The sequence below is a fragment of the Ranitomeya variabilis genome, chromosome 2, assembly GCF_051348905.1.
Source record: "Ranitomeya variabilis isolate aRanVar5 chromosome 2, aRanVar5.hap1, whole genome shotgun sequence".
Taxonomy (NCBI): domain Eukaryota; kingdom Metazoa; phylum Chordata; class Amphibia; order Anura; family Dendrobatidae; genus Ranitomeya; species Ranitomeya variabilis.
Window position 1 is genome coordinate 1056246550 of NC_135233.1, and position 18156 is coordinate 1056264705.

General features: G+C 43.3%; 1 protein-coding gene across 3 annotated transcripts; it reads left to right on the top strand.

Annotated features, from left to right (window-relative positions):
• The first annotated feature begins 321 nt into the window (after positions 1–321).
• Positions 322–10820, top strand: LOC143810181 (microtubule-associated serine/threonine-protein kinase 3-like). Of its 3 annotated transcripts, XM_077293058.1 has the most exons (17): positions 325–547; positions 1005–1098; positions 1906–1976; positions 4275–4360; positions 4691–4899; positions 5368–5506; positions 5599–5731; positions 5871–6036; positions 6171–6272; positions 6526–6648; positions 6802–6911; positions 7005–7096; positions 7365–7463; positions 7781–7879; positions 8218–8306; positions 8904–8993; positions 10496–10820. In XM_077293058.1, the coding sequence occupies exons 5-17, from the start codon at positions 4776–4778 to the stop codon at positions 10633–10635; spliced, it is 1506 nt and encodes a 501-aa protein (XP_077149173.1). In that variant the 5' UTR covers positions 325–547; positions 1005–1098; positions 1906–1976; positions 4275–4360; positions 4691–4775; the 3' UTR covers positions 10636–10820. The 3 variants fall into 3 exon arrangements, with proteins under 3 accessions (XP_077149172.1, XP_077149173.1, XP_077149174.1); XM_077293057.1 differs by lacking the exon at positions 4275–4360 and having other exon boundaries at positions 322–547; XM_077293059.1 differs by lacking the exons at positions 325–547; positions 1005–1098; positions 1906–1976; positions 4275–4360 and adding an exon at positions 4371–4500.
• The last annotated feature ends 7336 nt before the right edge of the window (positions 10821–18156 follow it).

An 18156-nucleotide genomic window follows, 5' to 3' on the forward strand; every position in this document is an offset into this window, starting at 1 on the left:
GCTACAGGACAAGGCATAGGGGGGTCTAAAGGGTTCATCGAATTAGAGTTGGGAAGGTTGTGGACGCTGGGGGAGGGGGAATTGGATGGGTTAATCCTTTATGGACCACAGAATTATTTCGCTCACTTTCTTTCAATAGCCATAACTTTATTATCTCTCCATTGACAAGGACTTGTTTATTGCGGGCTGAATTGCAGCTTTCAATGGCTCCATCCTATTTACCATACATTGTATTGAAACAAGGGGGAAAAAATTCCAGCCATGTGTCTTATTTCCATACGTTGAGTATGGCGGGAGGACGTGGAGATGTAAAGGTTTACAGGCGACCGGTTCCCTCGGCAGCTGTCATGTAGCACTTGTAGAGAAACATGGTGACATAAATGGCCTCCTCCATTCTGAACTTTTTCTCATGATTTTCATTTCTTGTTTTTTCCCATCTCTATAGGCTGAAGAAAAATCCCAAAGTGGAGAATTGGCCTTTTTTAAACAACTGGCCCAAAATGTCCTGCTTGTACTGGAGTATCTGGCCCACTCACTGGAGCGCCTGGTAAGGATCCATCACCTTCTACATCTCATGTCCTTGTTGTCTGATCTTCTCCAGATCACCAGTCATATAGCAGGAGCTCAGATTTATGATGGTAGAGGCCTCCTTGTCCGCACCGGGCAGACACAGGATACTTTATGGCAGCCTGTCTCTGCGGCTCCATCCTCTGTGATGACAGCCTGTACTCAGCGGTGCAGAGTTTGTATTTCTTCCTCTTTCTCGCTCGATCATCACAATCTTCCTCCTGGTAAATGCTGCAGTTCTGATAGAAGTTATTAGAGAACAGTTGTAGATACAAATCCGTTATATTAATGTGGATTTACTGGGGGGAGCGGCCGTGAATAGTCCGTCCTATACTGAAATTATCAAATAAATCCAGGTTTAGTCCTTCCTGCTTTATTTATACGGTAATTTAGTGTTTGAGAAATATTATATTAATTGTATATATTTCATCCATCAGGAAACATCAGACGGTGACTCCAAAGAGGGGCAACACCTAAATATTGCTGACCCCGATACCAGTGAGTCGGGGCTAAACTCTGATCTGACAGAAGGTAAGCCGATCATATTTTACATACAAATATTAAGTTATAGAGAAGAGCAGAGAATATGTGGATTTATTCTTCATCCTCTGTATGAGGCCGGTGACGGCTCCTGAACCCCTCATAGACAACGAGGGGGCTCACATAATTCTGCTTCTCTCCTCTGTGGTCTTCTCAGCTCCCAAATGTACAAAGAGGCTCATAGGTCCCCAATCATGTCATCGTTCGGGATTCAATTAGATCCTAAGCAATATCAATCTGTGTGCCTCAAAATACACAAATAAATAAGAGAAACCAGCATTGTCTGGAAGTGTGAGGATCAAGACTCGCATTTCCTGTAGGAGTCTTCCACATCCACTTAATGACGACAAAGTGGACCTTCTTCAATATCCCCTGGAAGAAGCCTACACAAAACTTCTTCAATAGTCCTTGGAAGAAGCCTATGCGAAACACGTGTCGGAGTCTTGCTCTCCTTCCTCCCAGACAGAACACATTTCTCTTATTTGTCTCGTTTATTTTGAGGCCTATAGATTGTTCCTGTGTCTTCTAAATTCTAGAAAGACACAAACTTGTATAAATACGATTATGAATATGTTTTGATGTGATTTTGATGACCCGTTCTTGGTATGAAAAGGTGGGGAAGCGTTCTCTACGTCTTACATTCTGTTTTTATACTTTTATTATGAATTATTCTAACTAATCAAATAAAACTTGTTACATTTTTATATTTGTTTTTTTGCTTTCTTTTCTTTTGGTTATTAAGTTCTGATATAGACTAATACATGATGACGTCTCTTCATTATTTTATCATTACTTTAGAAATAACTCTGCTGGCAAATGCTGATAGTGGAATATGTGAGACACCAGAGATCAGCCACGAATCTGCCAGTGTAAGTATCATGGGACGTCTGTATCATCAGAGGACGGGGTGTGAATTTCACATCCCATATTATACCTCATATGATAATGGGATATCTCTGTTCGCCATGTAGATCGGACCTATTATGTGTGATGTATTATTCCTGCCTTCCCTGTGTGATGCCCCTTATCCCCAGTGCCGGCTCCAGGTTTTCATGGGCTCTGGCGAAAGAGTCCCAGTGGGCCCCTTTAACACATACCACAATTCAGAATGCACGGATACGGCAGAGAAATATAGGAATAGTACAATGCCAAAGATTTCACATACTGTACTTCTTACATTACATGAGTGATATCTATTGTACATTCTACATTAGCTCAGAAACCAGACAGTATAATCCTCTATACAGAATAATGAGCCCCATATATTGCTCCAAACAGAATAATGAGCCCCATATATTGCCCCATACAGTATAATGGCCCCATATAGTGCTCCATACAGTATAATTGTCACCACATAGTCCTCTATACAGAATAATGAGCCCCATATATTGCTCCAAACAGAATAATGAGCCCAATATTATGCTCCATACAGAATAATGAGCCTCATAGAATGCTCCATACAGTATAATGGGCACCACAGAGTGCTCCATACAGAATGAGCCGCATATGTTGCTCCATACGGAATTGACCCCATATAATGCTCCATACAGTATAGTGAGCCACATATAATTCTCCATACAGTATATGATGGGCCCCATCTATTGCTCCATATATAATGGGCCTCATATAATGCTCCATACAGTATATGATCGACCCCATACAGTATACTGAGTCCCATATATTGCTCAATACAGAATGGGCCCCATATAATACTCCTTACAGAATGGGTCCCATATAATGCTCCAAAAATAATTGTCCCCATAAGATGCTCCATGTATAATGGGCTCCATATAATGCTCCATATATAATTGGCCATATAAAATGCTCCATATATAATTAGTCCTATAAGATGCTTCATATATTGGCCCCACATACTGCTCCATATTAAATTGGCCCCATATAATGCTCCCTATAGAATTGGCTTCATAATATGCTCCCTATATTATTGGCCCCATAAGATACTCCATATAGAATTAGCCCCATATAATGCTCCATATATGAGCCCCTTCTGATGGTCCCCATATATTACTCCAAATATAAAAAAAAATAAAAAATAATGAAATACTCACCTCTCGTTGCTTGACGCTGCTCTGCTCTGGACTCCTCACCATCGATGTCTTCCTGCTCTCTGTACTGCGACTGCTCAGGCAGAGGGCGCGCACTGGTGATGTCATCGCGCCCTCTGACCTGAACGTCACAGTCAGAGGATGGAAGACGCTGCAGCACTGGAAATGGGGGAGGTAAGTATCGCAACTTAGTGCCGTGGCCTGAAGCAGGCGGGGGTCCACTCGCGGGGGCCGGCACTAGCGCACCAGTGTCCTGACGGCGATTGGGCCCCCTGCCTGTTCAGGGCCCCGGCACTTGCCCGGGTGCTGACGCCGGCCCTGCTTATCCCCCCCCGGCAGTAATGATTCATGTGTATAGGGGGTATCTCCTATAATAGGGTCTGTGGAGGGTCCGGCTTGTATCACGTCCCTACTTCTGCTGCAGTGTAATCAGCGGGGACTTGATATAGAAGGAGACATTCCTGCATCTTGAGCTTATATCTTCCTTGATTACCAACGTCCAAAACAGATAAAGCTGGCACTTCCAAATACAATGTAAGAACCACTGGTCACCCCAAAGGGGTAACTAACATGAAGAGATCCAAACTAACATTAAATTAAGGCTTTTATTGGAAAACTTTCATAAAATGCATAGAATGCCCAAGCACCCTAACATAAGGTGGAGGCTAAGTGCAATACATCATAAGATTATATCAATTGCAAGGCGCCCCCGGAAGAAGCCTAGTGCGAAACGTGCGTTGGGGTGAGGTGGACCGCTGTGCTATCTTTGCAGGTAGATATTATTATAGTATCTGATTATGTACATTGACACAGTTTGTGTATTAGGAGCATGCTTGGGCAGCTAAGATGTACTGAAAGGAATTTGTTATTGTGATACCACTACCTTGCAATTGATATAATCTTATGATGTATTGCACTTAGCCTCCACCTTATGTTAGGGTGCTCGGGCATTCTATGCATTTTATGAAAGTTTTCCAATAAAAGCCTTAATTTAACGTTAGTTTGGATCTCTTCATGTTAGTTACCCCTTTGGGGTGACCAGTGGTGCTTATATCTTCCTGCAGTTTCTATGTCCTAAAGTAATTTTTTATTCCTTTTTAGGACTTGATCGGATCATTGAACCCGGAGAGAAATCCTTGTAAGAGCGACTATAAACCCATCAAACTGATCAGCAGTGGAGCCTTTGGGTGAGCTTTACTTTGGTATAATATTTATTTCTCAGGGCTCCTTATAACAATGCCTCTGTCTCTGCGTCCTGCCCGTGCAATGTTCCCATAGAGAAATGATGAGTCCACATCACTGTCCACATCTGTCTGTCACTATCCAGGTCAGTTAGGATGCTGTGTGGATGAGGACCCCCATAAGTGATCATTTATGGAGTATTATTTTATGTATTTCTGGATTTCTAGTGATGGCTGAACATCTAGTATTAATCATTAGTACAGGAGATCACTTAATGAGGTCTACAGACAGTTAGTAAGAATTCATAATAAATCATGGATTTTCTTCCTTTCCAGGGCCGTCCACTTAGTTCGCCATAAAGACACAGACCAGATATGTGCTGTGAAGAAAATTGACAAGGAGAACCTGAAAAATATAAAGATGCTTGAATTGGTCTTTCTGGAGAGGGACATCTCAACATTCGCGGATTGTCCCTTTGTGGCCTCCATGTTCTGCTCCTTTCCTACCAAACTTCATCTGTGTATGGTCATGGAGTATGTACCAGGTATGAAACTTCCATAGTATCTATATCCAGCCCACGTCTGCTGAATCCTAGCATCTATATATGCCCATAATGTGCCCACATGGATGGCTACATGTCCACTCTGCATTTACTACACGTTATTTGTTACTAAGAAGCCTGAAAAACCATTGATCTCTCTGGAAGTCTCCCTGTATGTCATCACTGAGCACGGCAGCAGCTTCCACTATGGAGAAAAGGAAGATCTGTCTCAAACAGTTTTTATAGATGAGAACTTCACAGAGAAGTAAATGAGAGGCTTGTAGATGAGACCCGGCGCGGTCTCTTTGTATAGGGTCACTGTGTAGTATACAGCATATGCTCTACATCACACAGTATATCTCTATGTAGGCCATCCTGTCCCAATGTCTCCGCTTATCTCCCATTCACCCTCATCATGTGTAATTTACACTGTAACAAACCCTAACCTGTCATATTTGCTTTCTCCCACAGGAGGAGACTGTGGCAGTCTTATAAATCACTGGGGTCCTTTACCCCTCCCCTTGGCACGACTGTACATTGCTGAAACCATTCTTGCTGTGGAATATCTGCACAGCTTTGGTGTGGTGCACAGAGACCTGAAGCCTGACAAGTAAGTGCCCCCTGTAGTAAAATAAAGGGGAAGAGTTTGTTATACAGTCTATGGGTTATTACTTGGGGCTGACACCATCTTTTCTTTCACAGTATCCTGATAACATCAACAGGACATATTAAGGTCACCGATTTTGGGCTTTCAAAACTCGGCCTCATGAGACCGACATCAGACATCTACAAGGCCCCAACTAAGGACATCACCCACGAGTTCCTTGATGGCGAGGTCGGCTTTACTGACAAGATCTTGTACTTTACAGATCTCATCTCTTTCTCTGATAATTTCTCTATAAAACGTTAACATTCATGTTATTTGTCGCAATAATGTTTATTGATCATCATCTCATTCTTCTGTTGGTTTCCAGGCTTTTGGCACCCCTAAATACATGGCCCCAGAAGTTATCCTAGGGAAAGGCTATGGAAGGCCTGTTGACTGGTGGTCAGTAGGGATCATCCTGTATAATTTTTTCTTTGCAATTACACCATTTCAAGGGGCTTCCAAAAGAGAGATAGTACGCAGTGTCCTTGAGGGTAAGTAAAATAATCTGAGTGTTATTTGGCTTCATTGGTTCTGTGGTTTAGTTTCTAGCTTTAATAAGGAATTTTTTAAATGAAAATAAATGAAGAAATTTTATTTCCTGTAATCTTTGCTTTTTATATAACAGATGACATAATTTGGAAACATCATTACTACTCTGCTCCACCCTATGCTCGTCGCCTGATCACTGAGCTACTTCGGAAGAATCCAGCATATAGACTTGGGACAGGTAATATTATAATAGTATTATGACTTATTACACTTCTGTAACCAGACAAATGGTCGTGTCCATGAGGTTCAGCACTGAGGTTCTGTATTCTACCTACATGTCCAATCTCCATTCTTCATGCTATGACTTTCAGTACATTTCCTTCATGTTGGCTCTGTTACCTCTTCAGTTCATGCTAACATAAACTGTACAGATACGGAGCAGTTTCTCTGACAGTGACTGTATCAATTTCTTTCTTGTCTTGCTTTTCCAGAAGGAGCAAATGAGATCAAAGTTCATCCATTTCTACGTGTTTTGGACTTCAACAAACTTCTAAGTCAGAAACCCATGTTTGTGCCTGATCTAAAGTCAGATGAGGACACATGCTACTTTATCAGTAAGTAAAATGAGACGTCATCTACAAAAAACTGCTGTGTGTCCTGTCTTTTATTTTATGTGAAAGTCAGTTCACATCAATATTAGTGATAACATGATGACAGTCTGACTAGGTCTTATGCTAATAGTTTCTGATAACACTTGTACTTTGTAGTTGGTCGTAGCAGACAAAAACATATGAATTCAGATGAGGGGGACACAACTGAGGACAATGACTGGCCAGAAATGAAAAACTTTGTATCATCTTATCAAAGGTTTTCTAAAGTAAGTATGTAGCCAATAAAATATCTAACAAATAAATATAATCAGAGAAAAGCTAAAAAATATATCAATTTTATATTTCTCTGTGTGTTTTAGCTACATATCACCAATACCGGGATCATGACCAATGTAGAGCCTTCTTCACCTCCACAGTGTTCCAAAGAGAACCATGAAAACCACTCAGACATGTGAGTAGATTATTATTGTGAGATTTAGTTCTGATATATGTACACAACTAAATACAAGACACAAGTAACACAAATATCTGGCTTGTGAAAACTCTGCAATAAGAGCTGGTCATTTCGTCAGCTCACAATATTTACAGGCCAATATTACTAGTTGGGGTCCTGAGAAGGGTATCTCCTCCATGTTCTCCAAATTGGCCTTACAGACAGGTGTTCTTCCCTTTTGTATTGATTTTATTTGTAATTTACTTGTCTTTCTTCTATCAAAAAGGCAGAAGGAATCTTCCCCTTCCAAAACTATTGGAGACAATGAAGAGCCTATGTCAGCTCAAGGGCTTTCCTCAGAGAACAGCAAGAAACACTCAGACATGTGAGTAGATTATTAATATGAGATTTAGTTCTGACATATGTACACAGTCAAATACAAGACACGAGTAACAAATCTAAATTCAGAATCCACCACAACTTCATTGCTGACCTCTATAGGTCTAGCTTGTGTAAACTCTGCAATAAGAGCTGATCATTTCAACCAGCCATTCGATTTCAGCTCATTACAGGCCAATATTACTAGTTGGGGTCCTGAGAAGGGTATCTCCTCCATGTTGTTCTAATTCACCTTACAGACAGGTGTTCTTCCCTTTTGTATTGATTTTATTTGCAATTTACTTGTCTTTCTTCTACCAAAAGGCAGAAGGAATCTTCTCCTTCCAAAACTATTGGAGACAATAAAGAGCCAATGTCAGCTCCAGGGCTTTCCCCAGAGAACAGCAAGAAACACTCAGACATGTGAGTAGAATATTTTTATTATGAGATTTAGTTCTGATATATGTTCAGAACCAAATACAAGACAAAAATCTAAATCCAGCATCCACCACCCCGTGATTGCTGATGTTTGTGGGTCTGACTTTTGGTAACTCTGCAGTAACAGCTGATCATTATGACCAGCGATTCATTTCCAGCTCATTACAGGCCAATATTGCTAGTTAGACTCCATTCTTGCTGGTAGAAGGCGGTGTGAGCAGGGTATCCCCTCCATGTTGTCCCAATTGGTTTTCAGACAGTTGTTCTTCCATTTTTTTTATTGTTTATACTTGTAATTTACTTGTCTTTCTTCTACCAAACAGGCAGAAAGAATTGTCTTCTTCCAATACTAATGGAGACAATCAGTGTTTCAGTGCTAAAACCAGCGAGTCCTCCTCGCCCTCATTGTCAGGTATGTACAGATTTATAGGCCGTCCAATCATAGCCTATTATCCAAAATTATAAGGAGAATCAGCACATGAAGGCTCCAATACTTATTTTATTCCTGTTGCTCCTCTGAGTATTCTGGTTTTGAGTTATGGACTTTTTTATGGTCTTTACCTAGAGGGCGGTGCTCTCAGGATCCTCTGGGGCGTGTCTTCAGGTTGCTCTGCAATATTAAGCTGTGAGCCACGCCCCCATTGTAAAGACCATAAAAGTTAGCACTAAATAAAAAGGCCCATATCTCTACACCCGTGTGGCGGATTTTAACAAGAAAAATATCAGAATACTCAGGGAAGCGCTGACAAAAAGTAAGAGTGAATCTGAGACACCTTTGATCTGGTGATGAGTCCACTCTAAAGTTACATTTTAGTTTTATCCTACTTATTATATAATAACACTGAGGCTTGCTAATGATAATGATAATAAGGGGACATGGTTCCTTTGGGAGACACCACATGGCGGCACACAGAAAAGCTGCATATTAATCAGTTTGCATAACGCTATAAAGATACAAAGCTAATCTTCTATGACTTCATAATCAATATTTTTTCTGCCTTTTCATTAGAATCTCCAGTTCAGAGAAATAGAAAATCATTTTTAAAACTGAGAAAACAACAAAAAACAGACAAAGTAGAAGAAGGGGAAAGAAGACGAGGTAAGTGTGGCAATAAGGCCCATGTTGTATGATATCAGTGGGAAGAATTCATGTGGAGCAGATGTTATCTGTCAGTGATGGGATTGTCACATGTATGATGACTGACGTCAGTGGTGGGATTGTCACATGTATGATAACTGACGTCAGTGGTGGGATTGTCACATGTATGATGACTGATGTCAGTGGTGGGATTGTCACATGTGTGATGACTGATGTCAGTGGTGGGACTGTCACATGTATGATGACTGACGTCAGTGGTAGGATTGTCACATGTATGATGACTGACGTCAGTGGTGGGATTGTCACATGTGTGATGACTGACGTCAATGATTGTCACATGTATGATGACTGACGTCAGTGGTAGGATTGTCACATGTATGATGACTGACGTCAGTGGTAGGATTGTAACATGTATGATGACTGATGTCAGTGGTGGGATTGTCACATGTGTGATGACTGACGTCAATGATTGTCACATGTATGATGACTGACGTCAGTGGTAGGATTGTCACATGTATGATGACTGACGTCAGTGGTGGGATTGTCACATGTGTGATGACTGACGTCAGTGGTGGGATTGTCACATGTATGATGACTGACGTCAGTGGTAGGATTGTCACATGTATGATGACTGACGTCAGTGGTGGGATTGTCACATGTGTGATGACTGATGTCAGTGGTGGGATTGTCACATGTATGATAACTGACGTCAGTGGTGGGATTGTCACATGTATGATGACTGATGTCAGTGGTGGGATTGTCACATGTGTGATGACTGATGTCAGTGGTGGGATTGTCACATGTATGATAACTGATGTCAGTGGTGGGATTGTCACATGTATGATGACTGACGTCAGTGGTGGGATTGTCACATGTATGATAACTGACGTCAGTGGTGGGATTGTCACATGTATGATGACTGATGTCAGTGGTGGGATTGTCACATGTGTGATGACTGATGTCAGTGGTGGGACTGTCACATGTATGATGACTGACGTCAGTGGTAGGATTGTCACATGTATGATGACTGACATCAGTGGTGGGATTGTCACATGTATGATGACTGATGTCAGTGGTGGGATTGTCACATGTGTGATGACTGACGTCAATGATTGTCACATGTATGATGACTGACGTCAGTGGTAGGATTGTCACATGTATGATGACTGACGTCAGTGGTGGGATTGTCACATGTGTGATGACTGACATCAGTGGTGGGATTGTCACATGTATGATGACTGACGTCAGTGGTAGGATTGTCACATGTATGATGACTGACGTCAGTGGTGGGATTGTCACATGTGTGATGAATGATGTCAGTGGTGGGATTGTCACATGTATGATGACTGACGTCAATGATTGTCACACGTGTGATGACTGATAATGATCCTGCACCTCTTTATGAAGAAGATTCCTCTACCATTCTGTCTCAGTGACACCACAGTAGTACCCTCTAATATGGAGCCCCATTCTTTACATTACTTTTACATCTTTTCTCATAGGTTCTATCTTCCGCCGGATGATATCATCCTGCCGACGTGGATTATCCAGGGCTGCTCGTGCTGTCAGAGAAAGCTGCATTTTTGCACCTTGTCAGCATGGCAGCTATAACCTCTCTACGACAGAAATCCCCCACATCTAGCGCCCTGAAGACACTACAGCACGTCCACCATCAATGCTGTACCTGTGTGGAAGGACATGTACCATCTACCTGTGGCCTCCTGACCAGCAACTACACCTGCAAAAGTTGAAGGCTCCTCCAGGAACATGTCTTCATCCTTCCATGCTATTTTTAATTAATCTAAATAAATAAACATTTAAAACCGATTAATATCTTTCCTAATTATTACTGACATTTATGGTATATCGATACTTTACATCATGTTCAGCATAGCACACAGAAGGAGCAAGGAAACCCCTATGAGTATGATTATAAAAACGCTTTTTATTTTAAACCAGAAGTACAAATAATAATAATGACTACATGATATGAGAAATAGTGACAAGGTAGCTGCTATCCAAGAGAGCAGGGAGTATAACAGACAATACACAGAGTGACAGCAGGACACATTATAGAGAGTGAAAATAAAGCCCCTAACACTTATAAGTGCCAATCAGAAAATTAGAATATCATCAAATAGTTAATTTATTTCAGTTCGTCAATACAAAAAGTGAAACTCATATATTATATAGAGTCATTTCCAACAGAGTGATCTATTTCACGTGTTTACTTCTGTTAATATTGATGATTATTGCTTACCGCCAATGAAAACCCAAAAGTCATTATCTCAGTACGGTAAATTAGAATTAACAAAAACACCTACAAAGGTTTCCTAAGCGTTTATAAAGGTCCCTTAGTCTGTTTCAGTAGGCTCCACAATCATGGGGAAGACTGCTGACCTGACAGATGTCCAGAAGGCAGTCACTGACACACTCCACAAGGAGGGTAAACCACAAAAGATCATTGCTAATGAAGCCGGCTGTTCACAGAGTGCTGTATCCAAGCAAATTAATGGAAAGTGGAGTGGAATGAAAAACTGTGGTAGAAAAAGGCGCACAAGCAACCGGGATAACCGCAGCCTTGCAAGGATTGTTAAGAAAAGGCCATTCAAAGATTTGGGAGTGATTCAGGAGTGGATTGCTGCTGGAGCCATTGCTTCAAGAGCCACCACTCACAGACGTATCCAGGCCATGGGCTACAAGTGTCACATTCCTTGTGTCAGCTGTTATGACCCCAATGGCGAGGGTCTCAGAGGAATCAGTAAGTCTGCGAAATACAAAAATCCAGCTCATAGGGCAGTGGTAACTGGGTTGACCATATATCTACTCCTAACGCCAACACTAGAAGTAGCCGGGGAACATGCCTACGTTGGTCACTAGATGTCTCGCGCCAGCCAGAGAACTAACTACCCCTAGAAGAGGAAAACAAAGACCTCTCTTGCCTCCAGAGAAAAGACCCCAAAAGTAGGATACAAGCCCCCCACAAATAATAACGGTGAGGTAAGGGGAAATGACAAACACAGAGATGATCTAGGTTTAGCAAAGAGAGGCCCGCTTACTAATAGCAGAATGTAGTAAGATAACTTATATGGTCAACAAAAACCCTATCAAAAATCCACACTGGAAATTCAAGAACCCCCGAACCGTCTAACGGCCCGGGGGGAGAACTCCAGCCTCCCTAGAGCTTCCAGCAAGGTTAGGATACAGATTATGTACAAGCTGGACAAAAATGCAAACAAAAACAAATAGCAAAAAGCAAGAAAGCAGACTTAGCTTAATTTAGCAGGAACCAGGATCAGTAGACAAGAGCACAACAGATTAGCTCTGATTACAACGTTGCCAGGCATAGAACTGAAGGTCCAGGGAGCTTATATAGCAACACCCCTGACCTAACGATCCAGGTGAGCATACAAGGGATGGCAGACATTCCCAGAGTCAAATCACTAGTAACCACTAGAGGGAGCCAAAAAGGTAAATTCACAACAGTACCCCCCCCTTAGTGAGGGGTCACCGAACCCTCACCAAGACCACCAGGGCGATCAGGATGAGTGGTGTGAAAGGCACGAACCAAATCGGCCGCATGCACATCAGAGGCGACCACCCAGGAATTATCCTCCTGACCATAGCCCTTCCACTTGACCAAGTACTGAAGCCTCCGCCTGGAGAGACGAGAATCTAAGATCTTCTCCACCACGTACTCCAACTCGCCCTCAACCAACACCGGAGCAGGAGGCTCAGCAGAAGGAACCACAGGCACAACGTACCGCCGCAACAAGGACCTATGAAATACGTTGTGAATGGCAAACGACACCGGAAGATCCAGGCGAAAGGATACCGGATTAAGGATTTCCAATATCTTGTAAGGACCAATGAAGCGAGGCTTAAATTTGGGAGAGGAGACCTTCATAGGAACAAATCGAGAAGACAGCCATACCAAATCCCCAACGCGAAGTCGGGGACCCACACCGCGGCGGCGGTTGGCAAAACGCTGAGCCTTCTCCTGTGACAACTTCAAGTTGTCCACCACATGACTCCAGATCCGCTGCAACCTATCCACCACGTAATCCACCCCCGGACAGTCAGAAGGCTCCACATGTCCCGAGGAAAAACGAGGATGGAAACCAGAGTTGCAGAAAAATGGCGAAACCAAGGTGGCGGAACTAGCCCGATTATTAAGGGCAAATTCAGCCAACGGCAAGAAGGTCACCCAATCATCCTGATTAGAAGAGACAAAACACCTCAAATAAGCCTCCAGAGTCTGATTAGTTCGCTCCGTTTGTCCATTAGTCTGGGGATGGAAAGCGGATGAAAACGACAACTCAATGCCCATCCTACCACAAAAGGATCGCCAGAACCTGGAAACAAACTGGGATCCTCTGTCCGACACAATATTCTCAGGAATGCCGTGCAAACGAACCACATTCTGGAAGAACACAGGAACCAGATCAGAAGAGGAGGGCAGCTTAGGCAAAGGAACCAAATGGACCATCTTGGAGAAACGATCACATATCACCCAGATGACAGACATGCCCTGAGACACCGGAAGATCAGAAATGAAATCCATAGAGATGTGTGTCCAAGGTCTCTTCGGGACAGGCAAGGGCAAGAGCAACCCGCTGGCACGAGAACAGCAAGGCTTAGCTCGAGCACAAGTACCACAGGACTGCACAAATAACCGCACATCCCTTGACAAGGAAGGCCACCAAAAGGACCTGGCCACCAGATCTCTGGTGCCAAAAATTCCCGGGTGCCCTGCCAACACCGAGGAATGAACCTCGGAAATGACTCTGCTGGTCCATCTAGCAGGCACAAACAATCTGTCAGGTGGACAAGAGTCAGGCCTACCAGCCTGAAATCTCTGCAACACACGTCGCAGATCTGGAGAAATAGCTGACACGATAACTCCTTCCTTAAGAATACCCACAGGTTCAGCTACTCCAGGAGCATCAGGCACAAAGCTCCTAGACAGAGCATCGGCCTTCACATTCTTAGAACCTGGTAAATACGAGACCACAAAGTCAAAACGGGAGAAAAACAATGACCAGCGGGCCTGTCTAGGATTCAGGCGTTTAGCAGACTCGAGATACATCAGATTTTTGTGATCAGTCAAGACCACCACACGATGCTTAGCACCCTCGAGCCAATGACGCCACTCCTCAAATGCCCACTTCATGGCCAACAACTCCCAATTGCCCACATCATAATTTCGCTCTGCCGGCGAAAACTTCCTAGAGAAAAAGGCACAAGGTCTCATAGTAGAGCAACCAGGGCCTCTCTGCGACAAAACGGCCCCTGCCCCAATCTCCGAAGCATCCACCTCAACCTGAAAGGGAAGTGAGACGTCAGGCTGGCACAAAATGGGCGCCGAAGTAAACCGGCGTTTCAACTCCTGGAAAGCCTCCACGGCAGCAGGAGCCCAGTTAGCTACATCAGAGCCTTTCTTGGTCATATCCGTCAGCGGTTTAACAACGCTAGAGAAATTTGCGATAAAACGACGGTAGAAGTTAGCAAAACCCAAGAACTTCTGAAGACTCTTAACTGACGAGGGTTGAGTCCAATCATGAATAGCTCGGACCTTGACTGGATCCATCTCCACAGCAGAAGGGGAAAAAATGAACCCCAAAAAGGGAACCTTCTGTACACCAAAGAGACACTTTGAGCCTTTTACAAACAAAGAATTTTCACGCAAAATCTCAAAAACCATCCTGACCTGCTCCACATGCGAGTCCCAATCATCAGAAAAAACCAGAATATCATCCAGATAAACAATCAAAAATTTATCCAGATACTTCCGGAAAATGTCATGCATGAAGGACTGAAAAACTGAAGGTGCATTAGAGAGCCCAAATGGCATCACCAAGTACTCAAAATGACCTTCGGGCGTATTGAATGCGGTCTTCCATTCATCGCCCTGCCTAATGCGCACAAGGTTGTACGCACCACGAAGGTCTATCTTGGTGAACCACTTGGCACCTTTAATCCGGGCAAACAAATCTGACAACAGCGGCAAAGGATACTGAAATTTGACAGTGATCTTATTTAAAAGCCGATAGTCAATACAAGGCCTCAAAGATCCATCCTTTTTGGCCACAAAAAAGAATCCCGCACCAAGAGGGGAAGAAGAAGAACGGATATGCCCCTTCTCAAGAGACTCCTTGATATATGAACGCATCGCGGTATGTTCAGGTACCGACAGATTAAACAGTCTCCCCTTAGGAAACTTACTGCCAGGAATCAAATCTATTGCACAGTCACATTCCCTATGAGGAGGCAGTGCACTGGACTTAGACTCACTGAAGACATCCTGATAATCAGACAAATACGCCGGAACTTCCGAAGGCGTAGAAGAAGCAATAGACAAGGGCAGGGAATCTCCATGAATTCCATGGCAGCCCCAACTTGACACTGACATAGCCTTCCAGTCCAAGACTGGATTATGGGTCTGTAACCATGGCAAACCCAAAACAACCAAATCATGCATTTTATGCAGAACAAGAAAACGTATTACCTCCCGATGTTCGGGAGTCATGCACATGGTAACCTGTGTCCAAAACTGCGGTTTATTTTTTGCCAATGGCGTAGAATCAATACCCCTAAGAGGGATAGGATTTTCCAATGGCTCAAGAACAAATCCGCAGCGCTTGGCAAATGACAGATCCATAAGGCTCAGGGCAGCACCTGAGTCCACAAACGCCATGACAGGATACGATGACAGTGAGCAAATCAAAGTTACAGATAGAATAAATTTAGGTTGCAAATTACCAATGGCGACCGGACTAACAACCTTAGTAAGACGTTTAGAGCATGCTGAGATAACATGTGTAGAATCACCACAGTAGTAACACAAGCCATTCTGGCGTCTATGAATTCTCCGCTCATTTCTAGTCAGGATTCTATCACATTGCATTAAATCAGGTGCCTGTTCAGACAACACCATGAGGGAATTTGCGGTTTTGCGCTCCCGCAACCGCCGGTCGATTTGAATAGCCAGGGCCATAGAATCATTCAGACCTGTGGGAATGGGAAAACCCACCATCACATTCTTAATGGCTTCAGAAAGGCCATTTCTAAAATTTGCAGCCAATGCACACTCGTTCCACTGGGTCAGCACGGACCATTTCCGAAATTTTTGGCAATACACTTCAGCCTCGTCCTGGCCCTGAGACATAGCCAGCAAGGCTTTTTCTGCCTGAATCTCAAGATTGGGTTCCTCATAAAGCAAACCGAGCGCCAGAAAAAACGCATCAATGTCAGCCAATGCCGGGTCTCCTGGCGCCAGCGAGAAGGCCCAATCCTGAGGGTCGCCCCGTAAAAAAGAAATAACAATTTTTACTTGCTGAGCGGAGTCTCCAGATGAACAGGGTCTCAGAGACAAAAACAATTTACAATTATTCCTGAAATTTCTAAATTTAAATCGGTCTCCGGAAAACAGTTCAGGAATCGGTATTTTAGGTTCTGACATAGGATTTCTGGTAACATAATCTTGTATGCCCTGCACACGAGCAGCAAGCTGGTCCACACTTGTAATCAAGGTCTGGACATTCATGTCTGCAGCAAACACAAGCCACTCAGAGGTAAAGGGGAAAAGAAAAAAAAAATGAGAGAGAGGAAAAAAAAAAAACTCAGAATTTTCTTTCTTATAATCCCGCTTCTGCAATGCATTTAACATTTAATACGGGCCTGGCAAACTGTTATGACCCCAATGGTGAGGGTCTCAGAGGAATCAGTAAGTCTGCGAAATACAAAAATCCAGCTCATAGGGCAGTGGTAACTGGGTTGACCATATATCTACTCCTAACGCCAACACTAGAAGTAGCCGGGGAACATGCCTACGTTGGTCACTAGATGTCTCGCGCCAGCCGGAGAACTAACTACCCCTAGAAGAGGAAAACAAAGACCTCTCTTGCCTCCAGAGAACCTCCCACAAATAATAACGGTGAGGTAAGGGGAAATGACAAACACAGAGATGATCTAGGTTTAGCAAAGAGAGGCCCGCTTACTAATAGCAGAATGTAGTAAGATAACTTATATGGTCAACAAAAACCCTATCAAAAATCCACACTGGAAATTCAAGAACCCCCGAACCGTCTAACGGCCCGGGGGGAGAACTCCAGCCTCCCTAGAGCTTCCAGCAAGGTTAGGATACAGATTATGTACAAGCTGGACAAAAATGCAAACAAAAACAAATAGCAAAAAGCAAGAAAGCAGACTTAGCTTAATTTAGCAGGAACCAGGATCAGAAGACCAGAGCACAACAGATTAGCTCTGATTACAACGTTGCCAGGCATAGAACTGAAGGTCCAGGGAGCTTATATAGCAACACCCCTGACCTAACGATCCAGGTGAGCATACAAGGGATGGCAGACATTCCCAGAGTCAAATCACTAGTAACCACTAGAGGGAGCCAAAAAGGTAAATTCACAACAGTCAGCCACTCGAACAATAGACAACGCCAGAAACGTATTACCAGGGCCAAGGAGAAATAGAACTGGACTGTTGTCAGTGGTCCAAGGTGTTGTTTTCAGATTAAAGTAAATTTTGTTTTTCATTTGGAAATCAAGGTCCCAGAGTCTGGAGGAAGAGTGGAGGCCACAATCCAAGCTGCTGGACGTCTAGTGTGAAGTTTCCACAATCAGTGATGGTTTGGGGAGCCATGTCATCTGCTGGTGTAGGTCCACTGTGCTTTATCAAGACCAAAGTCAGCGCAGCCGACTACCAGAAAATCTTAGAGCACTTCATGCTTCCCTCTGCTGACAAGCTTTTTGGAGATGGAAATGTCATTCTCCAGCAGGACCTGGCACCTGCCCACACTGCTAAAAGTGCCAATACCTGGTTTACAAACAACACTATCACTGTGTGTGATTGGCAGCAAACTCGTCTGACCTTCCTGTCAAGAGGAAGATGAGAGACACCAGACCCAACAATGCAGACGAGCTGAAGGCTGCTATCAAAGCAACCTGGGCTTCCATAACCCCTCAGCAGTGCCACAGGCTGATCCCCTCCATGTCACGCCGCAATGATGCAGTAATTGATGCAAAAGTATCCCTGAGCAAGTATTGAGTGCATTTACTGAACATACATTTCAGAAGGCCAACATTTCGGATGTTAAAATTATTTTTCATGCTGGTGTTATAAAGTATTCTGATTTACTTATATAGATATT